This window comes from Bufo bufo, chromosome 4 (assembly GCF_905171765.1).
Source record: "Bufo bufo chromosome 4, aBufBuf1.1, whole genome shotgun sequence".
NCBI lineage: Eukaryota > Metazoa > Chordata > Amphibia > Anura > Bufonidae > Bufo > Bufo bufo.
The window spans coordinates 134290065-134317023 of NC_053392.1; the positions used below are offsets into that span (position 1 = coordinate 134290065).

A 26959-nucleotide genomic window follows, 5' to 3' on the forward strand; every position below is an offset into this window, starting at 1 on the left:
GGGCACTGTGGGGGACAGTACTAACAGAGGGGCACTGTGGGGGACAGTACTAACAGAGGGGCACTGTGGGGGACAGTACTATCAGAGGGGCACTGTGGGGGACAGTACTAGTGAAGGAGCACTGTGGAGCCCTTAACTACAGGGGGGTGGGCACTGTGGGGGACATTACTACAGGAGGGGCACTCTGGGGACAGGGGCGGACTGGGAACTTAAAGTGTCCCTGGAAAAAATATTAAAAGTGGCGCCGTTTTGTAGTCGGGTCCAAATTGATGGAAGGCAGACCAGCAATACCATATTGTGGCACATTATACCATCCCAACAGAGCCAAATACCACAGTCCATCACAAAATACTGTCAGCAGCACAGAATAGACCCCCAAAAACTTCCACTAGCTAGCTATGAGGAGGGCTAAGGCATCGGTCCACAGGGAAATTTCCCTGTAGGTTCTATGGCCAATCCGCCCCTGTCTGGGGGCCATTACTACTGGAGGGGCACTGTGAGGGACATAACTGGCAACATTATTGGGAGCACTCTTGGGAAATTTTTAATGCTGGAGACAGTATGAGGGGCATTACTGGTAGCACTGGGGACTTTTGATACTAAGGCACTATATTGTATTCAATACAAAAGGTTGTAGTTGCACTTACGGGTCTGCTCCTTCAGCCAATACAGTGGTGGTGCCAGCGGTGATGGGTACCAGTCCGTAGTACCCCCCGAACTTCACAAAAGTAGAAAAAACTGCAGAACTCTCAGGTCTTCAAGCAGTTTCTGATTTATTCACCAAAACGTGCGACATTTCGACCTCAATGGTCTTTTTCATGCTTGAAAAAGACCATGTGAGGGCGAAACATTGCACATTTTGGTAAATAAATCAGAAACTGCTTGAAGACCTAGAAGTGCTGCAGTTTTTTCTACTTTTGTGAAGGCACTATATGGGGCATTACCAGGACATTTTTTAATATGAAGGCACTATATGGGGCATTAATGGACGCAATGGGATACTTTTGGTCCCTGCAGGACCAGGAAGCGGCTTGGTCCCGTAACTGTAACAACCAATCACAGGTCTCAGATGCTTGAATGCTACATCAGAGCAGTGATATACCATTCAAGCTGCTGTGACCACTGAGGATGTGATTGGTTGCAGCGGTCACAGGACCAAGCCGCTTCCTGGTCCCACAGAAAAAAAAAACCCTAACACAGCTCCTTTGCTGGAATTTTTTTTTAGGACTCTTGGAATATGGCGGCACAAAAAAAAAAATCATATTTTTTTTTTAAAGTGTATTTATTATACAAAACTAATAAAACATAAAAGCAAACATAAAAATGGCCTAAATTAGGCCACATGCTCTAACAGTTAAAACACCGGGGAAATCAAATGAGAACAGAGTCTACTGACAAGTTACAAGGAAGAGCACAAAGTGAGGAGGAGCCGGTGACGACATAAGCAAATGAAGCTGCAGTACATGAAGATTGAGTCCGTCACTTGACACCCTATGTATTATATGAGCCGGGTGTGGAATATTAACTTTTATTTTAGCTTGCATGCACAAAAGCCATAAAAATTATACTGTAATCTGGAGAAAATTTAATATTCCACATATATACGAATGGCCTTCAGACAGGAACAAAGTGAGAAGCCCTTTCAGTATCTGTCTTTCCTCATGCCATGAATGAACTGTGAGACAATTAAAATGTTTATGCAGCAAATATTAAAGAGGAACTACTCATGGGATCATGTCACAAACTCCCTGCTCGTAAAAGGCAAACTATGAACAAACTGGACCAGTTATCAAGCAATACATACTGGAGTAACAGGGTGACTACGCTAGGTTCCTGTTCCCCTGAGGACCAGCACAGGTGCCCCTGGACTATGTAAAGGGTTCGTGGCAAATGTTCATCATATGCCAGTAGCACTCATTTTACTTAAGGGAATCTCCCCTCTGCCTGACTACTAGAGCCTCGCTGAGCATTAAATCCCCTCCAACATAGCCATGTCTTGTGGTCCGCTCTCCAGCTACAACATACTACATGGAATGAACTTGGTACATGTGTGAGACAGTTATATTTGGGACCCCCGCCAAACAGCAGAAGTATGGAGGTAGGTTTCCAATATAGGACACAGTAAATGTTTCATACTTCTTAAGATTGGTTAGCCACACTCGTCCCTGACAACCCTCACTGGCAGTGGCGTTAGCCAGCCAGTGAGGGAAGCCCCCATTCCTACACTACCCACTACGGAGCCTTGGATCCAGCCATTGCTACTAGTTCCGATGCTCAATTTATAGGGCGGGCAGCCCTGGTGACCTCAACAGCCACCACGCTCACATCTGTGACATCACTCCCCCTCTGTTTTGCAGACTGAAATGGAAGATAACATTGACAGTGGCCATTATAAGGTCACCACCTACAGGGGATCCACCGGCCTAAGGCCTAGATTAGACTGAGCGAATAGTGTACCGAATGTCGTTAATGCAAACGAAATTGAACTAGCGATTAAATGACAAGTGAGGATTTGCTCGTTTCTCGCCAACTGTGATCTTTCATCCTGCTCACAGATCGGTTCGTATAATATGGAGTCTACTCGTTTACACATCACATAGAGGCGTAGTACTGGGTAGTGAACGATTAATGAATGAACATCGCTCTATGTGATAAGCACGTTGCTAACGAGTTCGCAAAATCTTCTAACTATAATCGTTATCTGCAAGACATCTGCTGGTCTAATACGAGCCTATTCCCTGACAATCACGTTAGTGACATAATCAGCAAAGATCATGATAAGCCTCCTTGACGTCAAGGACTCTCCACCTGCTATGGAGCTGTAGCCGGTTCAGACCTGAGCGTTTTACAGCGCGTTCCTACGCGCTGTAAAACGCTCAACAAGGAGAAACCAATGCTTCCCTATCGGCATGGTTCTCACCCGGGCGTTTTACAGCGCGTACGATCGCGCTGTAAAACGCCCGACGCCCCAAGAAGTTCAGGAGCTTCTTTGGGGCGTAGTGTCGCGCGTTCCCGTACATAGACTTCCGGGAACGCGCGACTATGGGCGTTGCTTGTTGCCGGAGCCGCGTCTGTAAACGTGCAATACAATCGCGCATACAGAGCGCTCCTTCGGTACACTCAGGTCTGAACTCAGCGGGTTTAAGGGCCCTTTCCACAGGCAGAGGCAGAGAATCCAAAAGATAATTGCTAACGAGCGTTCATAGGAACACTTGCTAGCGACTATCTGGCGGTGTAAATCTGCCACTGATTACCTGATAAATTGAATCGCTTGTGCGCACACAAAAATTATCGTTTACTGTCAGCAGGTCATGCTGTGTAAACACGATCTGCTGCCGGCAAACAAGTCGGTATGGAGAAGAGCGATGGCATTAGCGATCGCTCCCCCCGTACTCTCCTCTACCAGAGAGCAGCAGATTATCAGGAAGGACCGCTTCCCTCCCGACAATCAGCTGCTCTGTCAGCCCAAGTAAAGGGACCTTTCCAAGGGATGCACACCGGGTCACCCTTCCATCCAAGTGCAGGCATCTTGGCTGTGCAGCTGCGGGAAGTAGCAGTCAAGGGTGAACACTTTGTGATCTCACAAACCCAATAAGCCCAACAAACTCTCAACCCATCAGCTGTCATCACCTTTACTTGGGCCTTAAAAGGGACATGTCAGGCACGTTCATTGTCACAGTCCTTACCTCTTTTCCCTACCAGCAACAACGATAGTCCCTAACAGCGGATTGTCTTACTGTCCTGTCAGAATCACATTCTCATTTTCCACTACCCCAGTAGCACATCCTCCCCACCTACTGCAGTGCACATGGTCTCTGTACAGTATAGTAACTGGCCAGCAGCCAGTCGGTGGAGTTCATTCATTGTGGCTCATTTTAAATGTAGCACTGCCACTGGTGTGCTTGCTTGCCCGCCACATCCGGCAGAGCACAATATGGGACAATACTTCCCTGTATGGTGGGTTTATGTGGATAAAGAGATTCAGCCCCGTGTATAGAAAGACTTACCGCTGCCTTGCACCACAGGCATTGCCAGTCTTGCAGACGCAGCACACTGCCACATGTCTTCTCACAGACAGTGCATTTTGCACTAACAGGTAAATTGCCCTCCAGCCACTGGTGTGGCATTGAGACCTACAGATAGCAGAAAGAGCAGTCTTTAATACTGTACCAGAATGCAGCTCCTACTCCCATTTTTGTTTTTCAAATTCGTTTTTGATAAAAGTTTTACAGAGGAAAAAAGTAGAATAGAAAACCATGCCATATATTGTACATCTATACATACAGCAGTATATGTAATGGTGAGTTTCACGTACCCTCTGAAAGGTGGTTTCCGGTACTTCGATACTGATGATCTATTCTGAGGATATATTATTAATATCACATTGTGAGGGTCCGACACCAGGCACCCCCACCAGCTGTCGGACACTATACAGTGGATGGAAGGCTCCATACACTGTGTTGTTACTGGTGCTGGTGTCCTGCAGTTCAGCTCCGATTCCCTCGAATGGAGGAACATGGCACGGCCAATACCCACTTAGGGCGTGCTGTAGTGGTAAGTAAAGGCCCATTTATACAGGTTGACTGAGCAGGGAATTATCGGGAATTAACTGTTTGTTCCCGATAACTGCCTGCTGGAGATGAGAGATGCATTTACATGCAGCAATCACCTCCGTTGTATGGGGATGTGAGATATCTCTACTGTGATCGCTCATCTCCATACAGATTCATTGTTTCTGGCCAGCGTCCTGTGTAAATTGACTATCGACAATGCTTTCAACCAATGATAGATCGTTTTCTCATTCATCGGGTGATCGGCGGTACCTTTACACAGGCCGTTTATCGGGACAGAACCTTCATACAAACCTTCATTCACAGTCTGATAGGTGTCCTGTGTAAAGGGACCTTAACGGGTGCCATCATAAAGGGCTCATTATCTTTAATTCAAGTCAAGGGTTTCAGGCAAATATTTCTCAGTTTTGCTGAATGCCAGGCCATACTTATATTGTCTTAAGACAAATGACACTAACCCCATCTTCGTCCTCGATAATGTCCTTTCCAATAGAAGCCAAGGTGGTCCATTTGCAATTGTTTGTGGCCCTCACAGCACAGCGTCGGTGAGACTTAAACTTGCAGACTGTTTACAAGAATAGAAAAACACAAAGAAAACCCATGAAAACCATCATGTGACAGTCCAGGAACAGCTTGGATAAGCAGATATGAGTGGAACACATGACTGCACAACCTCCGGTCTATATGTCCCACTCTTCATGTGTGTAATCAGTGCTGTCTGATTGGAAAAGAAACAACCTTTCTCCATGTCTGGGGGCTGCCTGACCCACCTTGATATCTGGGACATATCATTAGGATGCCTAGGAAAATCTGGCAAATGCCGTACTCAGACCGCCAGGGTATCCAGCTGAAATGACCAATCTGACATGAGTATGTCGTTTCAGACAAAGGACCACAGATGGTGTAAGCTTAGACCAATGGTCTAGACCTGCCCCAGATTTATCACAGGGGCTCAGGCTGGATGATAAATGTGGTGCAGGGCTAGACTCTTTTCTTTGACGCTATAACAACTGTTGGTTGGCTTACTTTGAGACAGATTTTTACACTAGAATGTGGCACTATTTGGGCACAAAATAGCACATCGCAGGCCTACCCCTTTATGTGAAGCTACACCTACTTTCTGCAAAGTCCCACATCCTTCTAGAGCATGACGGTAAAAAAGTATAGAAACCCTAGATGTGCCAAATTGCACCAATTTTAAGGTGCAGATACATTAGTAAATCTGGGCCAAAGTCTCTAGAACAAACTTCTTTGTCCTGGAGGTCTTCCTTAGTAAAGGGGCCAATACAACTTAGCTATTCCTCCTGAATCCTCCATACACATGCATATAAGCTTATGCTGGACTCCTCTGATAGAGACTTATCTTCTCTGGGAACACAGGATTAGGCATGCTGAAATCCAAAGGGCCCGATCATTCTTTCCTCCAACATCTACTCTCGGGAAGGAATCAGCACACACCCCTCTAACGTGCACCTTAAGACTCAGGGAGCATTCACACGACTGTATAAATGGAACAGATGCGGACCCATTCATTTTCATGGGGCCGCAAAAGATGCGGACAGCACACCGTGTGCTGTCCGCATCCGTTGTTCCGTTCCGTGGCCCCGCAAAAAAGATAGAGCATGTCCTATTCTTGTCCGCAGTTGCGGACAAGAAAAGGCATTCTCTTTATAGCGCCGGCCATGTGCAGTCCGCAAAATGCGGAACGCACACGGCCAGTATCCGTGTTTTGCGGATCCACAATTTGAGGACCGCAAAACACTTACGGTCGTGTGAATGCACCCTTACTATCAGTTAAAGTGATCCTCCTGTTCAAGAAGAGAGATAGAAATTAACCGGGGAAGAATAGAACGCTTTCCTGATGACCTTCTTTTCATCTCCCTAGTTGCAGATCTGATAATTCTTGGGCTTCTCTTCTAGAATCCAAGATGGCCGCACCACATACTGAGCATCTGGTAGCCAAAGACACTTCTTGCTTGTCCAGTCCTGTTCTTGGATTGGGTAGCACTGTTCACATGAGCAGTGCAGCCCAATCCGAGGACAGCTGGAGGTGTCTTGGGTTACCGAATTCACAGTATGCTTTAGGCAGTCTGAGAAGCGGTGCAGGAAATCATGAATGGAAAAAGAGGAGCAGGGAATTGACAGATCCGCAGCTAAGGCTACTTTCACACTGGCGTTTTGGTGTCCGTTTGCGAGATCTGTTCGGGGCTCTCACAAGTGGTTCAAAACGGATCAGTTTGCCCTAATGCATTCTGAAGGGAAAAGTGTCCGCTCAGAAAGCATCAGTTTGCCTCCGTTCCGTCTCCATTCCGCTTTGGAGACGGACACCAAAACGCTGCTTGGAGCCATATTGTGTCAGTGAAAACGGATCTTACATTGTGTGTCAGGACGGATCGGTTTTCACTGACACAATCTGGCACAATAGAAAACGGATCCATCCTCCATTGACTTTCAATGGTGTTCAAGACGGATCAGTTTTGACTATGTTGAAGATAATACAAACGGATCCGTTCTGAACGGATGCAGACAGTTGCATTATCTGAACGGATGCGTTTGTGCAGATTAATGACGGCTCTGCACCAAACGCGAGTGTGAAAGTAGCCTAAAAAGATGGAAAGGAGGGCACCATTCAAAGGCAAGGTTCACATCTGCAGTTTTAACTCTGGCAGTCTATTATGGCGGACGAACAGACTTCTGGAGTTTACCAAATCCGGCATAGCCAGATACCACCGTGCACCGCTGGATCCCTATTCACTGTAATGGGATTCGGCGTGGATCCAGCTGCTTTCCAGCATATATACCGGCTTTCGGACGGACAAAAAATAAAAATAAATGCTGCATGTAGCAGCACCGCCGTCAGAACACACTGCTGGAATTAAGAGCTCAGATGTGAACCCGGCCCAAGTGTTCTGTTCATTGAACTGGAGGGTCTCTTTAACTCTTCATACACTCTCCATATATTTAATATGATAACATACAGAACTATGATCTGACATAACATCCACAGAGCATGGACCACAGGGCTCAAGTCACAAATATTTGGGGGGAATCAAGAAAAAAAAAGTCTTTCCTGCCCATGGCAACCAACCACAGTGCAGCTTTCATTTCTTATGGTGCGCTTGAAAAATGAAAGCAGTGCCGAGATTGGTTGCCATGAGCAACAAAGACAGTTTCACCTTTAGACACTTTTCATAAATCTTCCCCACTGGCTTTATGTATATATGGCCCTGAGTTATCAAACGGGTGCAAAGGAAAACTGGCTTAGTTGCCCATAGCAACCAAGGGTGCATTCACATCACCATTTAGCTTTCCGTTCTTCTGAACCGTCAGAAGAAGAGAAAAGAAAAAAAAACAGGATCCAGTAAAAAACTGATCCTGTTGCATCAGTTAGGCATAAGATTGCAGAGGATCTGCTTTTTTTACAGGATCCTGTTGCATCAGCTATCATCCGTTTGAGCCATTTCCGCCGGAGATACGTTTTTTTTTTAGATGGAAACAAAAGTACTGCATGCAGGACTTCTTTTCCCGTCTAAAAAAACGGATATCAGACGGAAATGGCTCAAACGGATGACAACTGATGCAACAGGATCCGTTTTTTTACAGGATCCTATTTTTTTCCTCTCTCTCTTCTTTTGATGGATCAGAAGAACGGAAAGCGAAACGGTGATGTGAACTCAGCCTAAGGCCTTATGCACACGACCGTATGTATTTTGCGGCCCGCAAAAAAACGTATCCGCAAAAAATATGGATGACGTCCGTGTGCATTACGTATTTTGCGGAACGGAACAGCTGGCCCATAATAAAACAGTCCTATCCTTGCCCGTAATGCAGACAATAATAGGACATGTTCTATTTTTTTGCGGAACGGAAATACGGACACACAGAAACGCAATGCACATGGAGTAACTCATTTTTTCTTGCGGACATGGAAAGAAGGTACGTTTGTGTGCATGAGCCCTAAGCCAGTTTTCCTTTACACCAGTTTTGATAAATCTACCCCTACAGTCCTCTATGACAGACACACCTTGAGAATCTTAGAGAAATAGAGCCTAGCAACACTAGACAATCAACAACCCAACTGCTTAGGGGGCAGTAGTCATCGGCGCAGCTTCCATTGTTAGTGGATTTCTTCTGTTTGTTTTTTACAATGCAATCCTAGCACTAGAACTGACATACAAACTGTCACAAGATACTGCATGCGACTGACTGAACATACAATAGCTAAATCTCCAATAGTCTAATGAATGGTTGGACATGTTGGATTTGATCATGCACAATCCTCTGTTCCCTCAGGAATAAGCGGTTATCTATTCCCCATGCACTTTCAGCCCTTGTTCTGTCGATACTAACAAAACAGAACCTGCAGCTGGGTTCCCAGAGACTTACCTCCAGGGACTGACTTTCCACACAAAAAAAAAAAAATCGTTCCTGCAAAAAAATCTTTGGGGTATGTCCACATGGGACTTCTTGTTAACAGCATTTAGAGATGGGCTGTGCAGAAGCCACCCATGGGTCATAGACACAATGGACAGGAGCTGACCTCATTGACTTCTATGGGTGAGTTTTCTAGGCATGCTCTGTGACCTGTGCAGAGGTGAGGAGGGAGTAGGTAAGGTGTGATATCACCTACGGTATTGTGAACGGTGGATCTTGTGTTATATATATATATATGTGTCATTGTAGTCCTGCCTCTAATGATAAGCAGATAACTGAAGTAAAGTAATCTGTACAGACCAAGAAGCTGGAAGTTTAGGACGGGTACTGCGCTGCGAGTCTGGAGCGTGAAACTCGCTCATGTGAAACCAGCCTTAGGGTACATTCACACAACCGTATGTGTTTTGCGGTCCTCAAATTGCGGATCCGCAAAACACGGATACCGGCCGTGTGAATGTAGCCGGCCCTATAAAAGAAATGCCTATTCTTGTCCGCGGACAAGAATAGGACATGCTCTATCTTCTTTGCAGGGCCGCGGCCCCATTTAAATGAATGGGTTCGCACCCGTTCCGCAAAAGCGGAACGGATGTGGAGCCAAAAATACGGTCGTGTGAATGTACCCTTAGTCTTAGTGGCCAGTGGGAAAACTGCAGGACTTTAGGATATTATTTTAAAATATAGATAGTGACATGGCAAATGAAAAATAACAATCGCCAAAAATTCTTTAAAAATGTTTAACATAAAAACTTGATTTAAACAATAGATCATCTTCTGATGACACATACCATATACTACAATAATATAGTAAAGCAAAACATGCAATGCAACAGCTCTCTGCAAACCAAATTAAGTACACAAATGCATAATAATTGTTAGTGCTATACTTATAAATTAGAGATGCTTGGCAAATCATTTTGTACAAAATTATTTGAGCCCGTCTGCCGCACGTCAAGGCGTTCTTGACTGGATATAATGGAGGCTATTTTGGCACCAAAAATGACAGAAATTAAAGCAGGCCCAGCATGCATGTGGAACCTACACTCCCTGAATTGTATGGTAGCCGTCATGGCGCATAACAGGTAGAATTTAGTGTTAGGAACCCGTCTTACAGAGAACGCCTTGACGTGCGGCAGACGGGCTCAAATAATTTTGTACAAAATGACTTGCCAAGCATCTCTAATTTATAAGTATAGCACTAGCAATTATTATGCATTTTTGTACTTAATTTGGTTTGCAGAGAGCTGTTGCATTGCATGTTTTGTTTTACAGTCTTGTTCCCAGCCATAGCAACGTGCCCCTGCGCTTTGGGATGTGCTGACTGACCCCCTTTTTCACTACAATAATAGACTATGATTGGGATCACTCAACTTACAAAAATGAGAGAGATCTGATACTACAGCAAGGAAATCCTCAGGGAAATAAATACCATGCCCCCGCAGGTCAATTGGCAGAAGAAAAGCAAAGATGTTCAGCAGCTTATGTTCTACCAATAGGTCAAGGAAATCCAGTTCACTTCCCTGTTATCAGACTATTCACACTTAAAGTGAGTCATTCAGATAACCGTAATATAACGCACAATTGTCCATACAATGCCCTACTGTACAAGGGCAAACCAGCACTTCTGGGATAACACTGATAATATTAGCACCTGGATAAAAATCTATGTATTATGTCTGTATCCTGTTAATTCTGACAGATTCCTTCGACAATGAGTTCACACTTCATGTCAGTACTTTCCATGAGTATCAGTACATTCACACGACTGTATGTGTTTTACGGTTCGCTAATTGCGGATCTGCAAAACACAGATACCAACCGTGTGCGTTCCGCATTTTGCAAGGCCAGCCCTATGACAGAAATGCCTATTTTTGTCCACAATTACTGAGAAGAATAGGACATGCTCTTCCTTTCTTGCGGGGCCGCGGAAGCGAAGTGCGAATGCAGAGTGCACACGGTGTGCTGTCCACATCTTTTACGGCCCCACTGAAATGATGCAGACCCATAAATACAGTTGTGTGAATGTACTCTTATTGTGAGCCAAAACCAGTAGTGAAGCCTACTCACAGATCAGGTATAATGGAAAGATGTCCTCCTGTTCTGTGTTTTGGACCCGCACCTGGTTAGGGCTCCCAATAACTGCTGGAAATAACTGCGCAAATAACTGATGTGTGACAGTGCCGTCTTCACAGTGACCGTACCATGTGGTCGTACCCATAACAGGGTTTTCCGGGAATTCTTCACAATTTTCTTATGGTCCCTAATGTGGATGACCCGATTAAAGACTCATAATATTAAAGACTCCTATGGTCCTGCAATCTGCTGCTCCCGCCTGGATCCCATGGAGTATGGACATGGTCACCTGCACTTCTGCAACTAATGGCTGGCTTCAGCAGTGACGTGCCACTTGGGGATATGTCACTGGTGAAGCTGGTAATTGGCTGTGGCAGAGCAGATGACCATTTCCATAACCCTGCCGGAAGTAAACAAACCGGGGATCTGAGGATGACTGAAGGAGAAGCATAAGTCTATCATTAGGTCACACATGCTAGGGGTCATTCTTCTGCAAATAATGAAGAATTCCCAGAAAACCCTTTTGAGCTGGCCACAAACATGAGATCTATGTTGGTTAGATCCGTCAATTTTGGCCAATTGACGGGTTGGCCAACCATCTTATTTGCATGGGGCCATCATCGCTTGGCCACTAATGTGGGGGAGACAAGGACTTGCCACATTGAATTTGGTTGAATTTGTATGGCAAACATGCAAGTTCAAATAGCGGAGTTTGGAGGGATGGCTTGGTTGACAGCTATATAAAGGGTTATTGTTTTAGATGTAACTTGTGGCAAATACCACAGTAGAGAGGAGCGAAACGACTTCGGATGAAACATCCGATTCGCTCTGATAAGACAAAGAAGTCATTACTTTGTGAATAACTTCATAAATGAATTCGTACTGTAAAAAACCATTTCCTGAACTCTGGTTTGGTTCCAAGTGGTACCTTGGAATAATTTATGACACGTCTCTACATTAACCTACACTTAACGCATTTGTTCCAGCACTTTCTATAATGTCACATTGCTGCCATGTAAACCCATCCCTGGCCTGTGGCAGTGAAAGCTATGAAGGGGACTATATCACATGTGAAGATAGTAAACCCGGCTAACTAAACAGCATTAAATAAATAGGGCATGTTCCACTTATAACCATTTCATAAAGCTAATACGCAGAAGGCATGCGACGCCTCCCAGCCGGCACAGAAGATCTGATACTAAGAAGCCTCATAGTAACAAGGACAAGTCAACAGGACAGATGGGATTACATTAGGATATTTGCTAACATACCTTCGCAGGAGAGTCCATGGGATGTGACCCCAGAGAGGGCTTCGCGGCACACGTTGCAGTATGTGGGTCGGGCATGGGAACAGGCGTACCAGTTGTGCATTCCGGAGAAATGGTCCATACTGTACTGGGCAGACTGGAAGTATGAAACACAAAGAGCTGTTGATCCTGCAGGCAGTGTGCACACGCAGGCACGGCAGGTCAGATCACTGCCCGGGGCAGCCCTGCCTATCGGGATTGTTATGCAAATAACGAGTCAAGTAATACTACCTAACCTAGCTAGAAGGAAAGGCATTTCTTGCGCAGACAACAGCGACTTGCGGCACGACGCTTGGAGCTATGGGGCTGGGTTCACACATGACCACATAGCTGCGGATTTGCAGCCGCTGATTTTCGTGCATTGTACAGTACCAGCAAAGTGCGGAAATGAAATCTGCAGCATGTCAATTTATGCTGCGGTCCTCCCCGGAGGATTTCATCCTTTGCAATCAAGAGGGTGAAGCCCACCGGCTTTTCCGCAGCAAAAAAAACGCTTGGAGCACGTGTGTTTTTTGTGGCACCACATCAACTGCTGCAGACTTTTCTTCTACAATTACCAGTACGGGTGGACGTAAATCCTCTTCTGTCAAGCTGCTATATTTCATCGTCATGCACACTGCGGTCTGCAAATCGCGGAACCGCAAAACACAGTGCATGCTACCATTTTCCTTAAACTCCTGTAGAAATGCCATATCCTTGTTCTATCTTCTAGAAGTACACAGTGGGGGAGATTTATGAAACTGGTGTAAAGTAGAACTGGCTTAGTTGCCCATAGCAACCAATCAGATTCCACCTTTCATTTTCAAAAGAAGCTGTGAAAAATGAAAGGTGGAATCCGATTGGTTGCTATGGGTAACTAAGCCAGTTCTACTTTACACCAGTTTCATAAATCTCCCCCAGTGTGCTGTCCACATGTTTTGCGGCCCCATTGACATCAATGTATCTGCATCTAATCTGCAAAAAATGTGGACCAAAAATACGGTTGTATGCATGATGCCGTAATGATATCCAAGACGCCTAGTGATGAAGAAGAAGGAGCGCATAAAAGAAAACTGATTATCAGAGCCTGGTAAAGCTGGGTGACAATCCCTATGGGAGCGATAATGGCAGCAATGTTAGTTCTTCTTCAGCTTTCCCAGAAACAGATGTAACTAAAGAACGGCTAAGGGTCCATTCACACGACCGCAAAATGGGTCCGCATCCGTTCCGCAATTTTGTGGAACAGGTGCGGACCTATTCATTTTCAATGGGGCCGGAATGTGCTGTCTGCATCCGCATTTGCGGATCCGCAAAAACATAGAACATGTGCCAGCGATGTGCGGTCTGCAAAATGCCGGTGTCCGTGTTTTGTGACACGGACGTGTGAATGGACCCCAAGTAGAATCTGGTGATTTCTTTTTTTTTTTTTATCTTTAAAACACGTAAATGCCTCAGCGGCCCCTTTACCCGGGGCGCAGGTCACTGGAAGGACAAGTTTTGTCCGTTTCACTATAATTGGTCTTTTATCTGCTGACGATCAGGCTCTTGGCCACTTCTGGAACACAATAATGAATACAATGTACACGTGTCCCTGCCGAGTGACCCGGCTGCTCCTGGAATCCTACTGCAAGTGCAGAGCTCTGACAAGTCAGCTCACCTCAAAGAGTTCCCGATTCTGCACCGTCTTCAGCGCCGCCATCCATTCTTCCATGTCTTTTCTGTTGTCTGCGCTCAGTATCAGTTTGCGAAAGGGAGTGAATACCTGAGAGGAGAAAAGGAGGATGAAGAGCAATGCCAGGGAAAGAGAGACTGCAAAATTGGGGAGAAGGAGGAGAGAGCAAAAGGAGATTTCATTTGAAGCAGCTGTTTGCTAAAGGCATGGAAGCCCAGTGTGCATAGTGGCCTAGGAAATGCAAACAAGTGACTACAAACTTCAGAGGGAAATTTATCGCCTCACTAATCTATTTTTATGGCATAAAAAAGTGGCAAATACAAAGTTTGCAGCGTTTAAATACCATTGTGACAAAATTCAGTTGCAAGTGGCGCTTCGAAATTCCTTGCCACTAGTGATCAGCAGAAGGACCCACTGATCTAATACTTATCCTCTATCCACAGGATAGGGAATAACTTCTCATAGCCGGAAAACCCTTATAAGGCCTCATGCACACGACCGTTGTTCTGGTTCGCATCCGAGCCGCAGTTTTTTTTCACGGATTTGCAGTTCAGATTCCACAAAGCAAATTCACAGCAAAGTACAGTACAATACAAGTCTATGATTTTCCAATCCCCATCTACATGCTTATGCTTAAAGGGAACCTGTCATCACCTTTATGCTGCCCATACTAATCGGCAGTATAAAGTAGAGACAGGTGAGATGATTTCAGCGGTCTGTCATTTATAAGTTAAAAGTAAGTGGTTGCCGAGAACCAACATCACAATCATTGCAGACTGGACCTGGAAAAGAGTCCCGGCCACCTGAGAAGAGTCCTGGTTATTCATGAAGTCCTGCTCTCCTGCCCACCTGCTGATGACTGACCGGCTTCTACCTAGTTTTCTCCCTTTCTCTCTAGGAGAGAACTGCCAATCATCAGCAGATGGGCGAGAGAGCAGGAGATTAGGAATAACCAGGACTCTTCTCAGGTAGATGTGACTCTTTTCCAGGCCTGGGCTGCAATGATTATGATGCTGGTTCTCAGCAACCACTTTCTTTTAGCTCATGAGTGACACACCGCTGACATCAGCATTTCTGTCACTAATTTATGCTGCCCTCAGTGAGGACAGCATAAAGTTGATGACAGGTTCCCTTTAAAGGGGTTATCCAACCCCTATAATGACCCCCCTCCCAATGCCAATACAGCTCATATAGATTATATTTACCCCGCTCCCTGACATCCGCGTCGCCCCTGATTCCCATATGGCCACTGATGCATCTCCCTGTCCTGTGGATCAAAACATCCACCGTCAGGGGGACGGGGGTGCAGCCAATAGCAGGCCGCGACGGGGACGAGCCTCCCTAGATCAGGGGTGACGCGGGTGTGGGGGAGCGAGGCAAGTATAATCTATATGAGGTGCCCATGCATTTGGGGGGGGGTCATTATAGCGGTTGGATAACCCCTGGGAATGGTCCGCATCCGATTTGAATTATTTTGTGGGTCAGATGCCGGCCCATTCACTTCAATAGAGCGGCAAAAGATGTGGACAGCAGACTATGTGCTATCCGCCTCCATATGCCCATTCTGTGGCGCCGCAAAAAAATAGAACATGTCTTATTCTTGTCTGTGTTATGGACAAGTATAGGAACGTTCTACTAGGGGCTGGATGTTCTGCAAAATGCGGAACGCACACAGCCAGTATCCATGTTTTGCAGGTCCGTGTTTTGCGGACCGCAAAAATTTATATGTTCGTGTGAATGAGCCCAAAGTAATATTCCTGCCAGCAGGATGACAGGATGGCACATCCCACACATAGGTACAAATAAAGAGAGTGGGGCTCATTTATCAAAACTGTCTAGCGGGAAAACGGTCTGAGTTGCCCATAGCAACCAATTAGAGCCCCCCTTTCATTTCTTAAAGTGTTCTGAAAAAAAAAATGAAAGGTGAGCTCTGATTGGTTGTTATGGGCAATAAAACAGTTTTCATGTTAGACAGTTTTAATAAATGAGGCCCAGTATTTTCAGAGACCTGGCCGCTCCTTTTATCTCCAAGGGCTCATGCACATGATCGTATGTATTTTGCGGTCCACAAAAAATACGGATGAGGTCCATGTGCATTCCGTATTTTGTTGAACGGAACAGCTGGCCCCGTAATGCAGACAATAATGGCACATTTTTTTGCGGAACAAAAATACGGACATAGGGAAATAGAATGCACACGGAGTACCTTCAGTTTTTTTTGCGGACCCATCGAAATAAATGGTTTCGCATACGGTCCGCAAAAAAATTGAACAGACACGGAAAGAAAACTCAGTTCGTTTTCGAGTCCTAAATGTAGACCTGAAACAAGGCCACCATCAAGGCACATATGGGGTCATTTATCAAACTGGTGTAATGTAGAACTAGCTTAGTTGCCCACAGAAACCAATCAGATTCCACCTTTCATTTTTGACAGCTCCTTTTGAAAATGAAGGGTGGAATCTGATTGATTGCTATGGGCAACTAAGCCAGTTCTACTTTACACCAGTTTGATAAATGACCCCAATAGAGAAGCAAATATGCCTCACCTCCCCATATGAGCACCTGAAATGACACCTGTTTAGAGGAGATTTGGCACCGCCACAGGATAATTCACCTCTGCTGGGACCTTCCTGCGCCGCTCCTGGTCCCCGCACCGCTGCTGCTGCTTCTCCCTGTACACGGATGAAAACATCCGGTGTCAGGGGGGAAGGGTAGCCAATGGCAGGCGGTGACGGGGATGAGCCTCCCTAGCGTCACCCGCGATGCTAGGAAGGCCCGTCCCCGCCTGCCATTGGCTGCTTCGCCCCCCCCCCCCCCCCGGGATGTTTTTATCTGCGCACGGGGAGAAGCAGCAACGGCCGTGCGGGGTAAGTATATTCAAAGTGAAGGGCCCGGCATATGGGGGAGCTTTTTATAGTCTCGGATATCCCCTTTAATATCTGATTGGTGGTGGTCTGACTCCTGGCAATCCTGCTGATCAGCTGTTTCTAGAGGCTGCAGCGCTCAGGTTTAGGCATCTTGCACACAAACGTTTTTCTTTTCCGTTTCCGTTCCGTTTTTTGCGTTCTGTATACGGGACCATTCATTTCAATGGGTCCGCAAAAAAATAAAAACGGAATGTACTCCGTATGCATTCCGTTTCCATATTTACGTTTTTCTGTTCAAAGATAGAACATGTCCTATTATTGCCCGCAAATCACGTTCCGTGGCTCTATTCAAGTCAATGGGGCTGTAAAAAAAACTGAACGGATACGGAATGCATCCGTATGTCTTCAGTATCCGTTCAGTTTTTGCGGAACCATCTATTGAAAATTGGTCCTCTACAGGTGTAGCAGATGCTAAATGAAATTGGCGCTCTGGGTGCACTGAGCTATTAATACAGTGCTTGACGGTATTAACGTAGCATAGGCACTCTACGTAAAAATGTCGTAGCTCACCGAGGCCGTTTATTTAACACTTTCTACCTCTGTATGCGGTAATGTAGTAAATAAACAGTCCAAGTCCACCAGAGCAAGTGAGTACTGAAAGACGGTTTTGAAAAGTTTAAAAGAGTTATCTGGGAATTTGATATTAATGGCCCCTTTTATCAGGAAAGGTCATCATTATCAGATCAGCGGGCTCCCGGCAATGACCCTGATCAGCTGTTCGAAGAGGCCGCGGTGCTCCGTGAGTGCTTACACCTCTTCCTAGGCCAGTGACATCACCGTACATCGGTCACATGGCCTCGGCGCAGCTCAGTCCAATTCAAGTGAATCTGCCTGAAGTGCAATGCCAAGCACAGCCGCTATCCAATATAGGGCACTGAGCTTGGTATGCTGCGAGGAGGCCGCAGCACTCACCTCAGATCTGATGAGCGCAGCGGACTCTTCAAATTTCTAATCGGTGGGGGTACCAGGAGTCGGACTTCGCAATCTAATATTCAGGGGTGGACTGGGAACTTTAAATGGCCCTGGTGGCCCTATTTTGTAGTGGGACCCAAAATGACAGAAGGCAGGACAAGCATTACCACATTGTGCCAAATTATACCACCCCGGCAGGGCCAAATACCACAATGCATCGCAAAATAGTGCCCCAGCAGCACATATTACCTCCCTAAACTGCCCCTCTGTGGCCAATGCCACGTTCTGTCCTACTCCAGTTGCCTTAGGATGTGGAGCATCAGATCATTAACATGGCTGGCGGCTGTGAGGAGGGCTCAGACGGCCCCCAGGGCATCAGCCCCCTGGGATGTTTCCGTGTAGAGTCTATAGCCCGTCTGCCCCGATAATATTGATTACCTATTGAGTATAGACCATCAAATTCCTGGATAACCCCTTTAAGGGTCCATTCACACATCCGTGAATGTGTCCGCACCCGTTCCGCAATTCTGTGGAACGGGTGCAGACCCATTCTTTCTCTACGGGGACGGTATGGATGCGGAGAGCACACTATGTGCTCTCCGCATCCGCATTTCCGGAGCACGGCCCGATCTTCCGGTCTGCGGCTCCGGAAAAAAAAATAGAACATGTCCTATTCTTGTCCGCAATTGCGGACAAGAATAGGCAGTTCTATGGGGGTGCCGGCCGGGTGTATTGCGGATCTGCAATGCACTACGGACGTGTGAATGGACCCTAAGTGTGCAAGATTGTTTTCTTTATTTGACACGAATGTAAGGTAGATAGGAAAATATCAAAATACACAAAATTTATACAGGTACAGCACACAGAGGGTTTCTAGAAAATAGACCCTGTGAGAGAAGAATGAGAATTACCAGCCGACACTCCCTTTAAATGTGTTTCACTATATTAAAATGGTATGAATGCAAAAAAGGAAAGGAAAAAAACCTGTTTAAACCTAACAATAATTTAATTCTTCTAGTTAAAACAATGAAATCTTTACTTCCCCCATCTCTAAATATAGCACAGAACACACAGGGCTCACAAGAAGTATTTACTTATGTATCATCACACAAAGGCGACACTATGCCCAGAAGGAACCTTTCCCAGCCAGAATACCACACAGTGCAGCCCTGCGTCGGGCGCCAACCTGGTACAAACCAGTCATTAAATGAGTTTTCTGGGATTTTAATATTGATGACCTAACCTCAGGATAGGCCATCAATTTCAAATCGGAGGGGGTCTGACACCTGGCACCCCGCCGACTAGCTGTTTGAAGAGAAGGCACGCGCCGTGCCAGTGCTGACTTCTCTTCACTGCTTAGGCTACTTTCACACTGGCGTTTTGGTTTTCCATTTGTGAGATCCGTTCAGGGCTCTCACAAGCGGTCCAAAACGGATCAGTTTTGCCCTAATGCATTCTAAATGGAAAAGGATCCGCTCAGAATGCGGACAAGAATAGGAATATTCTATTAGTGCCAGCGATGTGCGGTGCGCAAAATGCGGAACGCACATTGCCGATGTCCATGTTTTGCAGATCCGCAAAACACGCTACGGACGTGTGAATGGACCCTAACAGATCCTGTGCTATTCTAAGGCTAAGTGGTCCTGTGCACTAGGATATTATAACGGGGGGGGACTAATGAACCCCATTCTTTTTTTTTAATCAGATCATTTTTCATAAAAGTTTTTACATACAGCCAATTGTTCAAATAAACCATACATTATATGACAATAGGATATCAATACAGTAAAATCAATCATACTTTATCCAAATCAGCATGTCAATAACACTGCATCAAAAAAAATAAAAAATCTTTATTAAATCTCCCAGTCTTGTATACCCTATGAATAAGGAATAATTGTGATCGCCTATGTGCCACACTCATAGATATCGTGGGTACTGCCCCCAAAACATCCCTCCATTTTTCCTCCGACAGTTCTCCAACATCCCTCTCCCATTTAGCCTAATGAACCCCATTCTAAGCCAATAGTGTGTCCATTGGTTGCCTTTTGGATCTGTTGTACAATGGATCGAGCACAGTGCCATGGTTGCTGTGACTCTAGTTAGTGAAGTCTACTTTCACACTGGCGTTTTGGCTTTCCGTTTGCGAGATCCGTTCAGGACTCTCACATGCGGTCCAAAACGGATCAGTTTGCATTCTAATGCATTCTGAATGGAAAAGGATCCGCTCAGAATACATCAGTTTGCCTCAGTTCAGTCTCCATTCCGCTCTGGAGGCGGACACCAAAACGCTGCTTGGTGTCCATCTGATGAAACTGAGCTAAACTCTTGTACATCTTCCAAACCATTCCACTCACACCACCCTCATCCTTCTTTTGAAAATTAAGAACAGCAATCACCCGATTTGTTTGGGGACACCTTAGCGCTCGGATAGGATTCTCCACTTTAATCAGACCTAAGTCTCAAGGGGGTTAGGCCTTCCTGATCTCAAGTTATATCACACAGCGGCTTCCCTCACGAGATTACTTGATTGGCAGTACAATGGGGAAATTTGACAATGGGTAGGGTTAGAACAATCCCTTTATCCTCTTCCTCTTAGGCTACTTTCACACTCACGTTTGGTGCGGATCTGTCATGGATCTGCACAGACGGATCAGTTCAGATAATACAACCGTCTGCATCCGTTCAGAACGGATCCGTTTGTATTATCTTTAACATAGCCAAGATGGATACGTCTTGAACACCATTGAAAGTCAATGGAGGACGGATCCGTTTTCTATTGTGCCAGATTGTGTCAGTGAAAACGGATCCGTCCCCAATGACTTACATTGTGTGCCAGGACGGATCCATTTTCACTGACACAATCGAAAACGGATCCGTCCCCTATTGACTTTCAATGGTGTTCAAGACGTATCTTGGCTAAACGGATCCGTTCTGAAGGGATGCAGACGTTTGTATTATCTGAACTGATCGGTCTGTGCAGATCCATGACAGATCCACACCAAACGCGAATGTGAAAGTAGCCTAAGGCTGCGTTCAGACCTGAGCGTACGGGAAGGAGCACTCTGTATGCGCGTTTACAGACGCGGCTCCGGAACAAGCGAACGCCCATTGTCGCGCGTTCCCGGAAGTCTATGTACGGGAACGCGCAACAAGACGCTCCTGTACTTCTTGGGGCGTCGGGCGTTTTACAGCGCGATCGTACGCACTGTGAAACGCTCAGGTAAGAACCATTCCCATAGGGAAACATTGGTTCTTGCCCGTTGAGCGTTTTACAGCGCGTAGGAACGCGCTGTAAAACGCTCAGGTGTGAACCAAGTCTTAGAGAAAGAGGATAAAGGGATTGTTCTAACCCTACCCATTGTTTAATTTCCCCATTGTACTGCCATTCAAGTAATCTCTTGGCTAAATTAAAGATAATACAAACGGATCCGTTCTGAACGGAGGCAGACGGTTGTATTATCTTAACGGATCCATCTATGAAGGATCCGCACAAAACGCGAGTGTGAAAGTACTTCTCACCCTGGCATCATCTACTGGGGAAGTCAGGAGATCGTCGTATAAATTAGATTGTCAGCTGGCGCTGCCGAAATCTGTGACAGCTTATCCTGAAAACTTCTCTGAAAGTGTAGGTACACTTTAATTATTTATACTTTGGGGTGAAGAGATGCCATTCTTATCTTAGAATGTTTTGTTCCCTTCCATAGTATTATTTTTTGGATATATTTGTGTATTAACAGATATATCTACATAAACCTGGATATTTTTACTAAATCACGTTTTTATGTAATTATGAATGCTAAGTCTTTGTTCTATGGACTAAACTCATGATCTGTCACATACATTTGGGTCAGTTACTCCTATTTCACGGACTTCTATGCTTTAGAGAACAGATAGGGTATGTGCAATTGTTTGTTATATTTTGTAATGATGTCATATAATGTTTTATGTATCTATCGTTTGCTTCTAAATGATGAGGTATGGTAGGAATTAGAAATGGAACTTACCATTCCATTCCTCCCCACTTGGTGGGAGTGGGCTGGTCCAGCTTCCTGCCAGGAGGCGGAGATCTACAAAAAGTTAGCTTGACGAGGCAGGAGTGAGGGAGCACATCCATCCAAGGGCTTTTGGGACCAGTGATACAGCTCATCTGTGAGGACCACTACTCTAGGGAGACTGCAGGGTCCCAAGCCACAGAAGTCGTGCAAGCTACAGCATTTAAACTCAGCAGAGTAATCAGCACTACATTTATACAGACTCCGATGCAGGTGAGGGGATAACAAGTTAAGACACCCATCACCACAGTTAGTTCAAGACAGGCACATGTAAAAGCCTGCATGACACAAGTGGACACCTATAGCCACAAGTTCCACCTTATTGCTGTTAGTGAAGTAAAATCAGGAGAGAGAAGGACTACTCTAGAGTGCTATTATCTGCCCTCTTTCCTCCTCATCTGGGGACAGAGACATTGCCCCTTGTACACATGGCAGCTGTATGTACTGTAATTCATCCTGCGCACTCAGTAAAAAACGGTTTGTTCTTTTTTTGTCTGTCTGTTACTTTCACATAACCTTTTCACTGCACTGAACCCCAGGGAGCAACAGCCTTAGGCCTCTTGCACACGAACGTTGTGCATCCGTTCCGTACATTGGGGACCACAATTTGCAGGCCCCAATGCACGAGCAACGTCCGTGTGGCGGCCGGGAAGGATCGAAACCCATTCAACTTGAATAGGTCCGTGATCCGTCCGCACTGCAAAAAAATAGGACAAGTTCTATTTTTTTGCGGTCTAGAGGCACGGACAGAAACACCACAGAAGCACTCCGTAGTGCTTCTGTGGGGTTCTGACCCGTGCTTCCGTTCCGCATCTCCAAGATTGCAGACCCATTCAAGTGAATAGGTCTGCATCCGTGATACGGAGTGCACACCGGCCGGTGCCCGTCTATTGCGGGCCGCAATACGGCCATGGGCACACAACGTTCGTGTGCAAGAGGCCTAAGGGAGTATTGTGTGACAACATCTCATCAAGATCACTACCACTCCCATCCTCTGCACCGGTTCCTTGGGGACTTGCTGCACTTGTATTGCACATAATCTAACAATTCTTATAACTCTGTATTGTTCCGTTCCTCTGTTGTTCCTCTTACAACATCAGTTGGGGATGAGTCCCTACAAGCGTATAAGGACATGTCCCTTTGACAGGTTAGGAAGTGGTGTACCACCACAAAGCAATCTTGAACAAACACAAAAAGTACAGCAGCACTCTGCTTTAAAAACCTGTCACCAGTTTTATGGTGTCCTAACTAAGGGCAACATAAATAAGTGACTGATTCTCTTAGCACAATGCTGGGTCACTTTCTTTAATTCAGGGCTTGACAAATTTCCTTGGAATCTAGGAGCCAGCTAAAAAAGTTAGGAGCCAGGCGGAGCCGCGTCATAAAGCCCCTAGTAGGTGCCCCCATAGTGCCCCCCCCCCCCACTTCTCCATAGAGCCCCCCCAATAATGCTGTATACCATGTTACATATACCGCCGCTCCGTCCCCGGACCCCATTAACTATAATGGGGACGGGGGTGGAGCTCCGGCGCAGCACGGCAGTTCGCGGTGAGAGGCCGCCGGACTAAAAAGTTGGACTTGCAGTACTTTTAGTCCGGCGGCCTTTCACCATGCACTGCCGTGCTGCGCCGGAGCTCCACCCCCATTATAGTCAATGGGGACAGAGCTGCGGTCCGGCGAAACAGCGGAAGGATGGATCCGACAGGGTGAACAGCCTGCCGGATCCATCCTGCCGCAAGTGTGAAAGTACCCTTAGTTCTATAGCTACTGAATGAGACAGAAGAAGGGATGCCTTTAACATATAGATCTCCTTGAGAAGCCAATTTGATCCTAAAGGGTTAATTCAACCTGTAATCTAAACTCTGTGCCATCTGTCACTTCTCTTATCTCTCTGCTCCTGTCCCTTAATCTTATCACTGCTGCAACAAAAGCATCAGCCGACAGCCTCAGTTCTTTTAACTCAAAGAATCGAATGAGTCTCTAACTAAGTCAGATCTTTAGATTCTTTTAACCTGAGACTTATTCGATTCATTCTAGACTCCCTGTACTTGTATCAGTGACTCAAACCCAGAGCTGCTAGTGCTTGCCTTGCCTCAGCTCTGATTGGTTGGTGGGCGGGGAGGGGAGGGGCTGGCAGAAGCAGCTTCCACTCTAGGATCAGATTACACTCCTCTCGAGTCCCTCCCCTCCCTGCTGCCAGCGTCTCTGCTATTGTGTGCTGTGACAGAGCTGCTTCAAACGGAGCTGCCTCCGGACAGAACGGCAGCTCCGCACCCATCGCCCGGGCACCTTTGAAAACGGGCTGACAAATACCCAAGCGCCAGGACTAAATTCCTGGTCGCCATGGCGACCTGGGATTTGTCGAGCCCTGCTTTAATTGACCCAGTCAATCTGCCAACATCTTGTATTGAAAAGCTCCAGCTGATAATGATGAGTCCTGAATATTCATGAGCTCCTGACTCTCCCCGCCCACCTGCTGCTGAATGACAGTTATTTTCCATATGAATCAGCGGCAGGTGGGCAGGGGAGTGGCTATAGCTCTGAATTAAATATACGCTGGACTCAATGACATCTCGCCGGACTCCAATCAGCTCATTAGCATGCGGCATGTGGCATCTTTGTGTGTATATTATGAGAGAACCATCTGTCACACCAGTAAGTGAATACATCTAAGGTACTTTTTAGTAGTTAATGATTGTATATAATTAGTTAGATTATAATCAAATATCCACATGACAGGTTCCCTTTAAGACAGATGTAAACACTGAATAGATGAATTATCTTGAACTGCATTACCTCTATGCTCACCTGAGGTTCTCAGTGCACACCTTTATTAAACTGTGTGAGCCCATTAACCAGACACCAGAAATTACCGCCCCAGGCGGAACTCTGCACCAATAAAACCACCTCTTTTAGGACCAGGTTGGCAAAATAAACCCACTGGGGACCAGACCCAGCCTTTCTTCGCTCCAACCAAAAGCCCTGGACAGATAGGAAGAAGTGCACTAGCAAAATAGAGGCAGCCAAATGCACAATGCAAAGCAATGTTGAGGGATACTGTGTGAATGCAAATGTTTTTGAGACACTCACAAGATTAAACGGCCCAATACATGGCAGCACAGAGCTACAATAAAGCGTTCATTCTATAATCCAGGTCTGCATACTAGCGCTGATCAATGACTGGTCCCATTATAACTGCTGGTGAATGGACTGGTCACCAGATATTACAGAGATTCTGGTCTAACTGGAGTAAAAGTTTCCCCTTTATACACAGACCCAATGTAATGACCGGCGTCACGCAAATGGAGGGAAATGGGAAGGCCCTGTCCAAGGGAGAGGGAAAGGTGGTGACCCCTGACTCACCTTGCGGCTGGCACCTGACTGCCCTGACGTCCCTAGACGGGTTCCTCACCCGTACGTCGATCACGTGCCTAAACCCTGGCTTTCCCTAAGATGAGCCCTATGTAGTGAACGGGGCGGTGGGATCACTAGTCCGCACCACTGACACTAAGAGGAAAACACCAAGGAGAGGACAGACAATACAGACAAACATATAATCCCAGGTGGGCGACAACAGCAGACCACCAAGGCCCAACAGGGATCCGGAGGGTAATGTTCTGGAACAACAACCAGGGAACACAACTACACAGCTCCAGTGGGTCAGTATAGAAGTCCAGGCAGGAAGCTCTATATCTGGCAACCAGAGAAGTGAGAGATGGGAATATAAGGAGGTTGGGATTGCTGGACAAGAAACAGCTGAGGAGGAGAAGCTACGGATCCCTGAGTGAGCCAAAAAGGATTGCAAGGCAAACCCAGAAAGCTACCATTAATAAACAGCACTGTTTTTAGACATAGAGCGCGCAGCCACCCGCTGCGACTTCCTGACCCCGGGTATAACGGAGTCAGGCGTGGCTCTTGACACCCTCGTGACACCCAAACAAAACACCCAAAAATTTAAAAATCCTTCATAAATATACTGTGTGTATATATACAGTACAGACCAAAAGTTTGGACACACCTTCTCATTCGAAGAGTTTTCTTTATTTTCATGACTATGAAGGCATCAAAACTATGAATTAACACATGTGGAATTATATACATAACAAACAAGTGTGAAACAACTGAAAATATGTCATATTCTAGGTTCTTCAAAGTAGCCACCTTTTGCTTTGATTACTGCTTTGCACACTCTTGGCATTCTCTTGATGAGCTTCAAGAGGTAGTCCCCTGAAATGGTCTTCCAACAGTCTTAAATGAATTCCCAGAGATGCTTAGCACTTGTTGGCCCTTTTGCCTTCACTCTGCGGTCCAGCTCACCCCAAACCATCTCGATTGGGTTCAGGTCCGGTGACTGTGGAGGCCAGGTCATCTGGCGCAGCACCCCATCACTCTCCTTCATGGTCAAATAGCCCTTACTTTCAAAGTTTTCCCAATTTTTCGGCTGACTGACTGACCTTCATTTCTTAAAGTAATGATGGCCACTCGATTTTCTTTACTTAGCTGCTTTTTTCTTGCCATAATACAAAAATTCTAACGGTCTATTCAGTAGGACTATCAGCTGTGTATCCACCTGACTTCTCCTCAACGCAACTGATGGTCCCAACCCCATTTATAAGGTAAGAAATCCCACTTATTAAACCTGACAGGGCACACCTGTGAAGTGAAAACCATTTCAGGGGACTACCTCTTGAAGCTCATCAAGAGAATGCCAAGAGTGTGCAAAGCAGTAATCAAAGCAAAAGGTGGCTACTTTGAAGAACCTAGAATATGACATATTTTCAGTTGTTTCATACTTGTTTGTTATGTATATAATTCCACATGTGTTAATTCATAGTTTTGATGCCTTCATAGTCATGAAAATAAAGAAAACTCTTTGAATGAGAACGTGTGTCCAAACTTTTGGTCTGTACTGTGTGTATATATATATATATATATATATATATATATACACACATATACATACACACACGCACACATACATACATACATACATACACAAATAGTTATCAAAGTTCAATTGCAGTGTAATAGC

General features: G+C 45.8%; 1 protein-coding gene across 3 annotated transcripts in view; it reads right to left on the bottom strand.

Annotated features, from left to right (window-relative positions):
• Positions 1–26959, bottom strand: part of DGKD (diacylglycerol kinase delta) — a 141589-nt gene that overhangs the window by 51776 nt on the left and 62854 nt on the right. For all 3 annotated transcript variants that reach the window (XM_040427949.1, XM_040427950.1, XM_040427948.1), the window contains exons 4-7: positions 14019–14123; positions 12347–12479; positions 5030–5136; positions 4008–4133 (exon numbers count right to left, since the gene is read on the bottom strand). In XM_040427949.1, coding sequence (XP_040283883.1) covers positions 4008–4133; positions 5030–5136; positions 12347–12479; positions 14019–14123 — 471 coding nt within the window. The remainder of the gene's footprint in view (positions 1–4007; positions 4134–5029; positions 5137–12346; positions 12480–14018; positions 14124–26959) is intronic.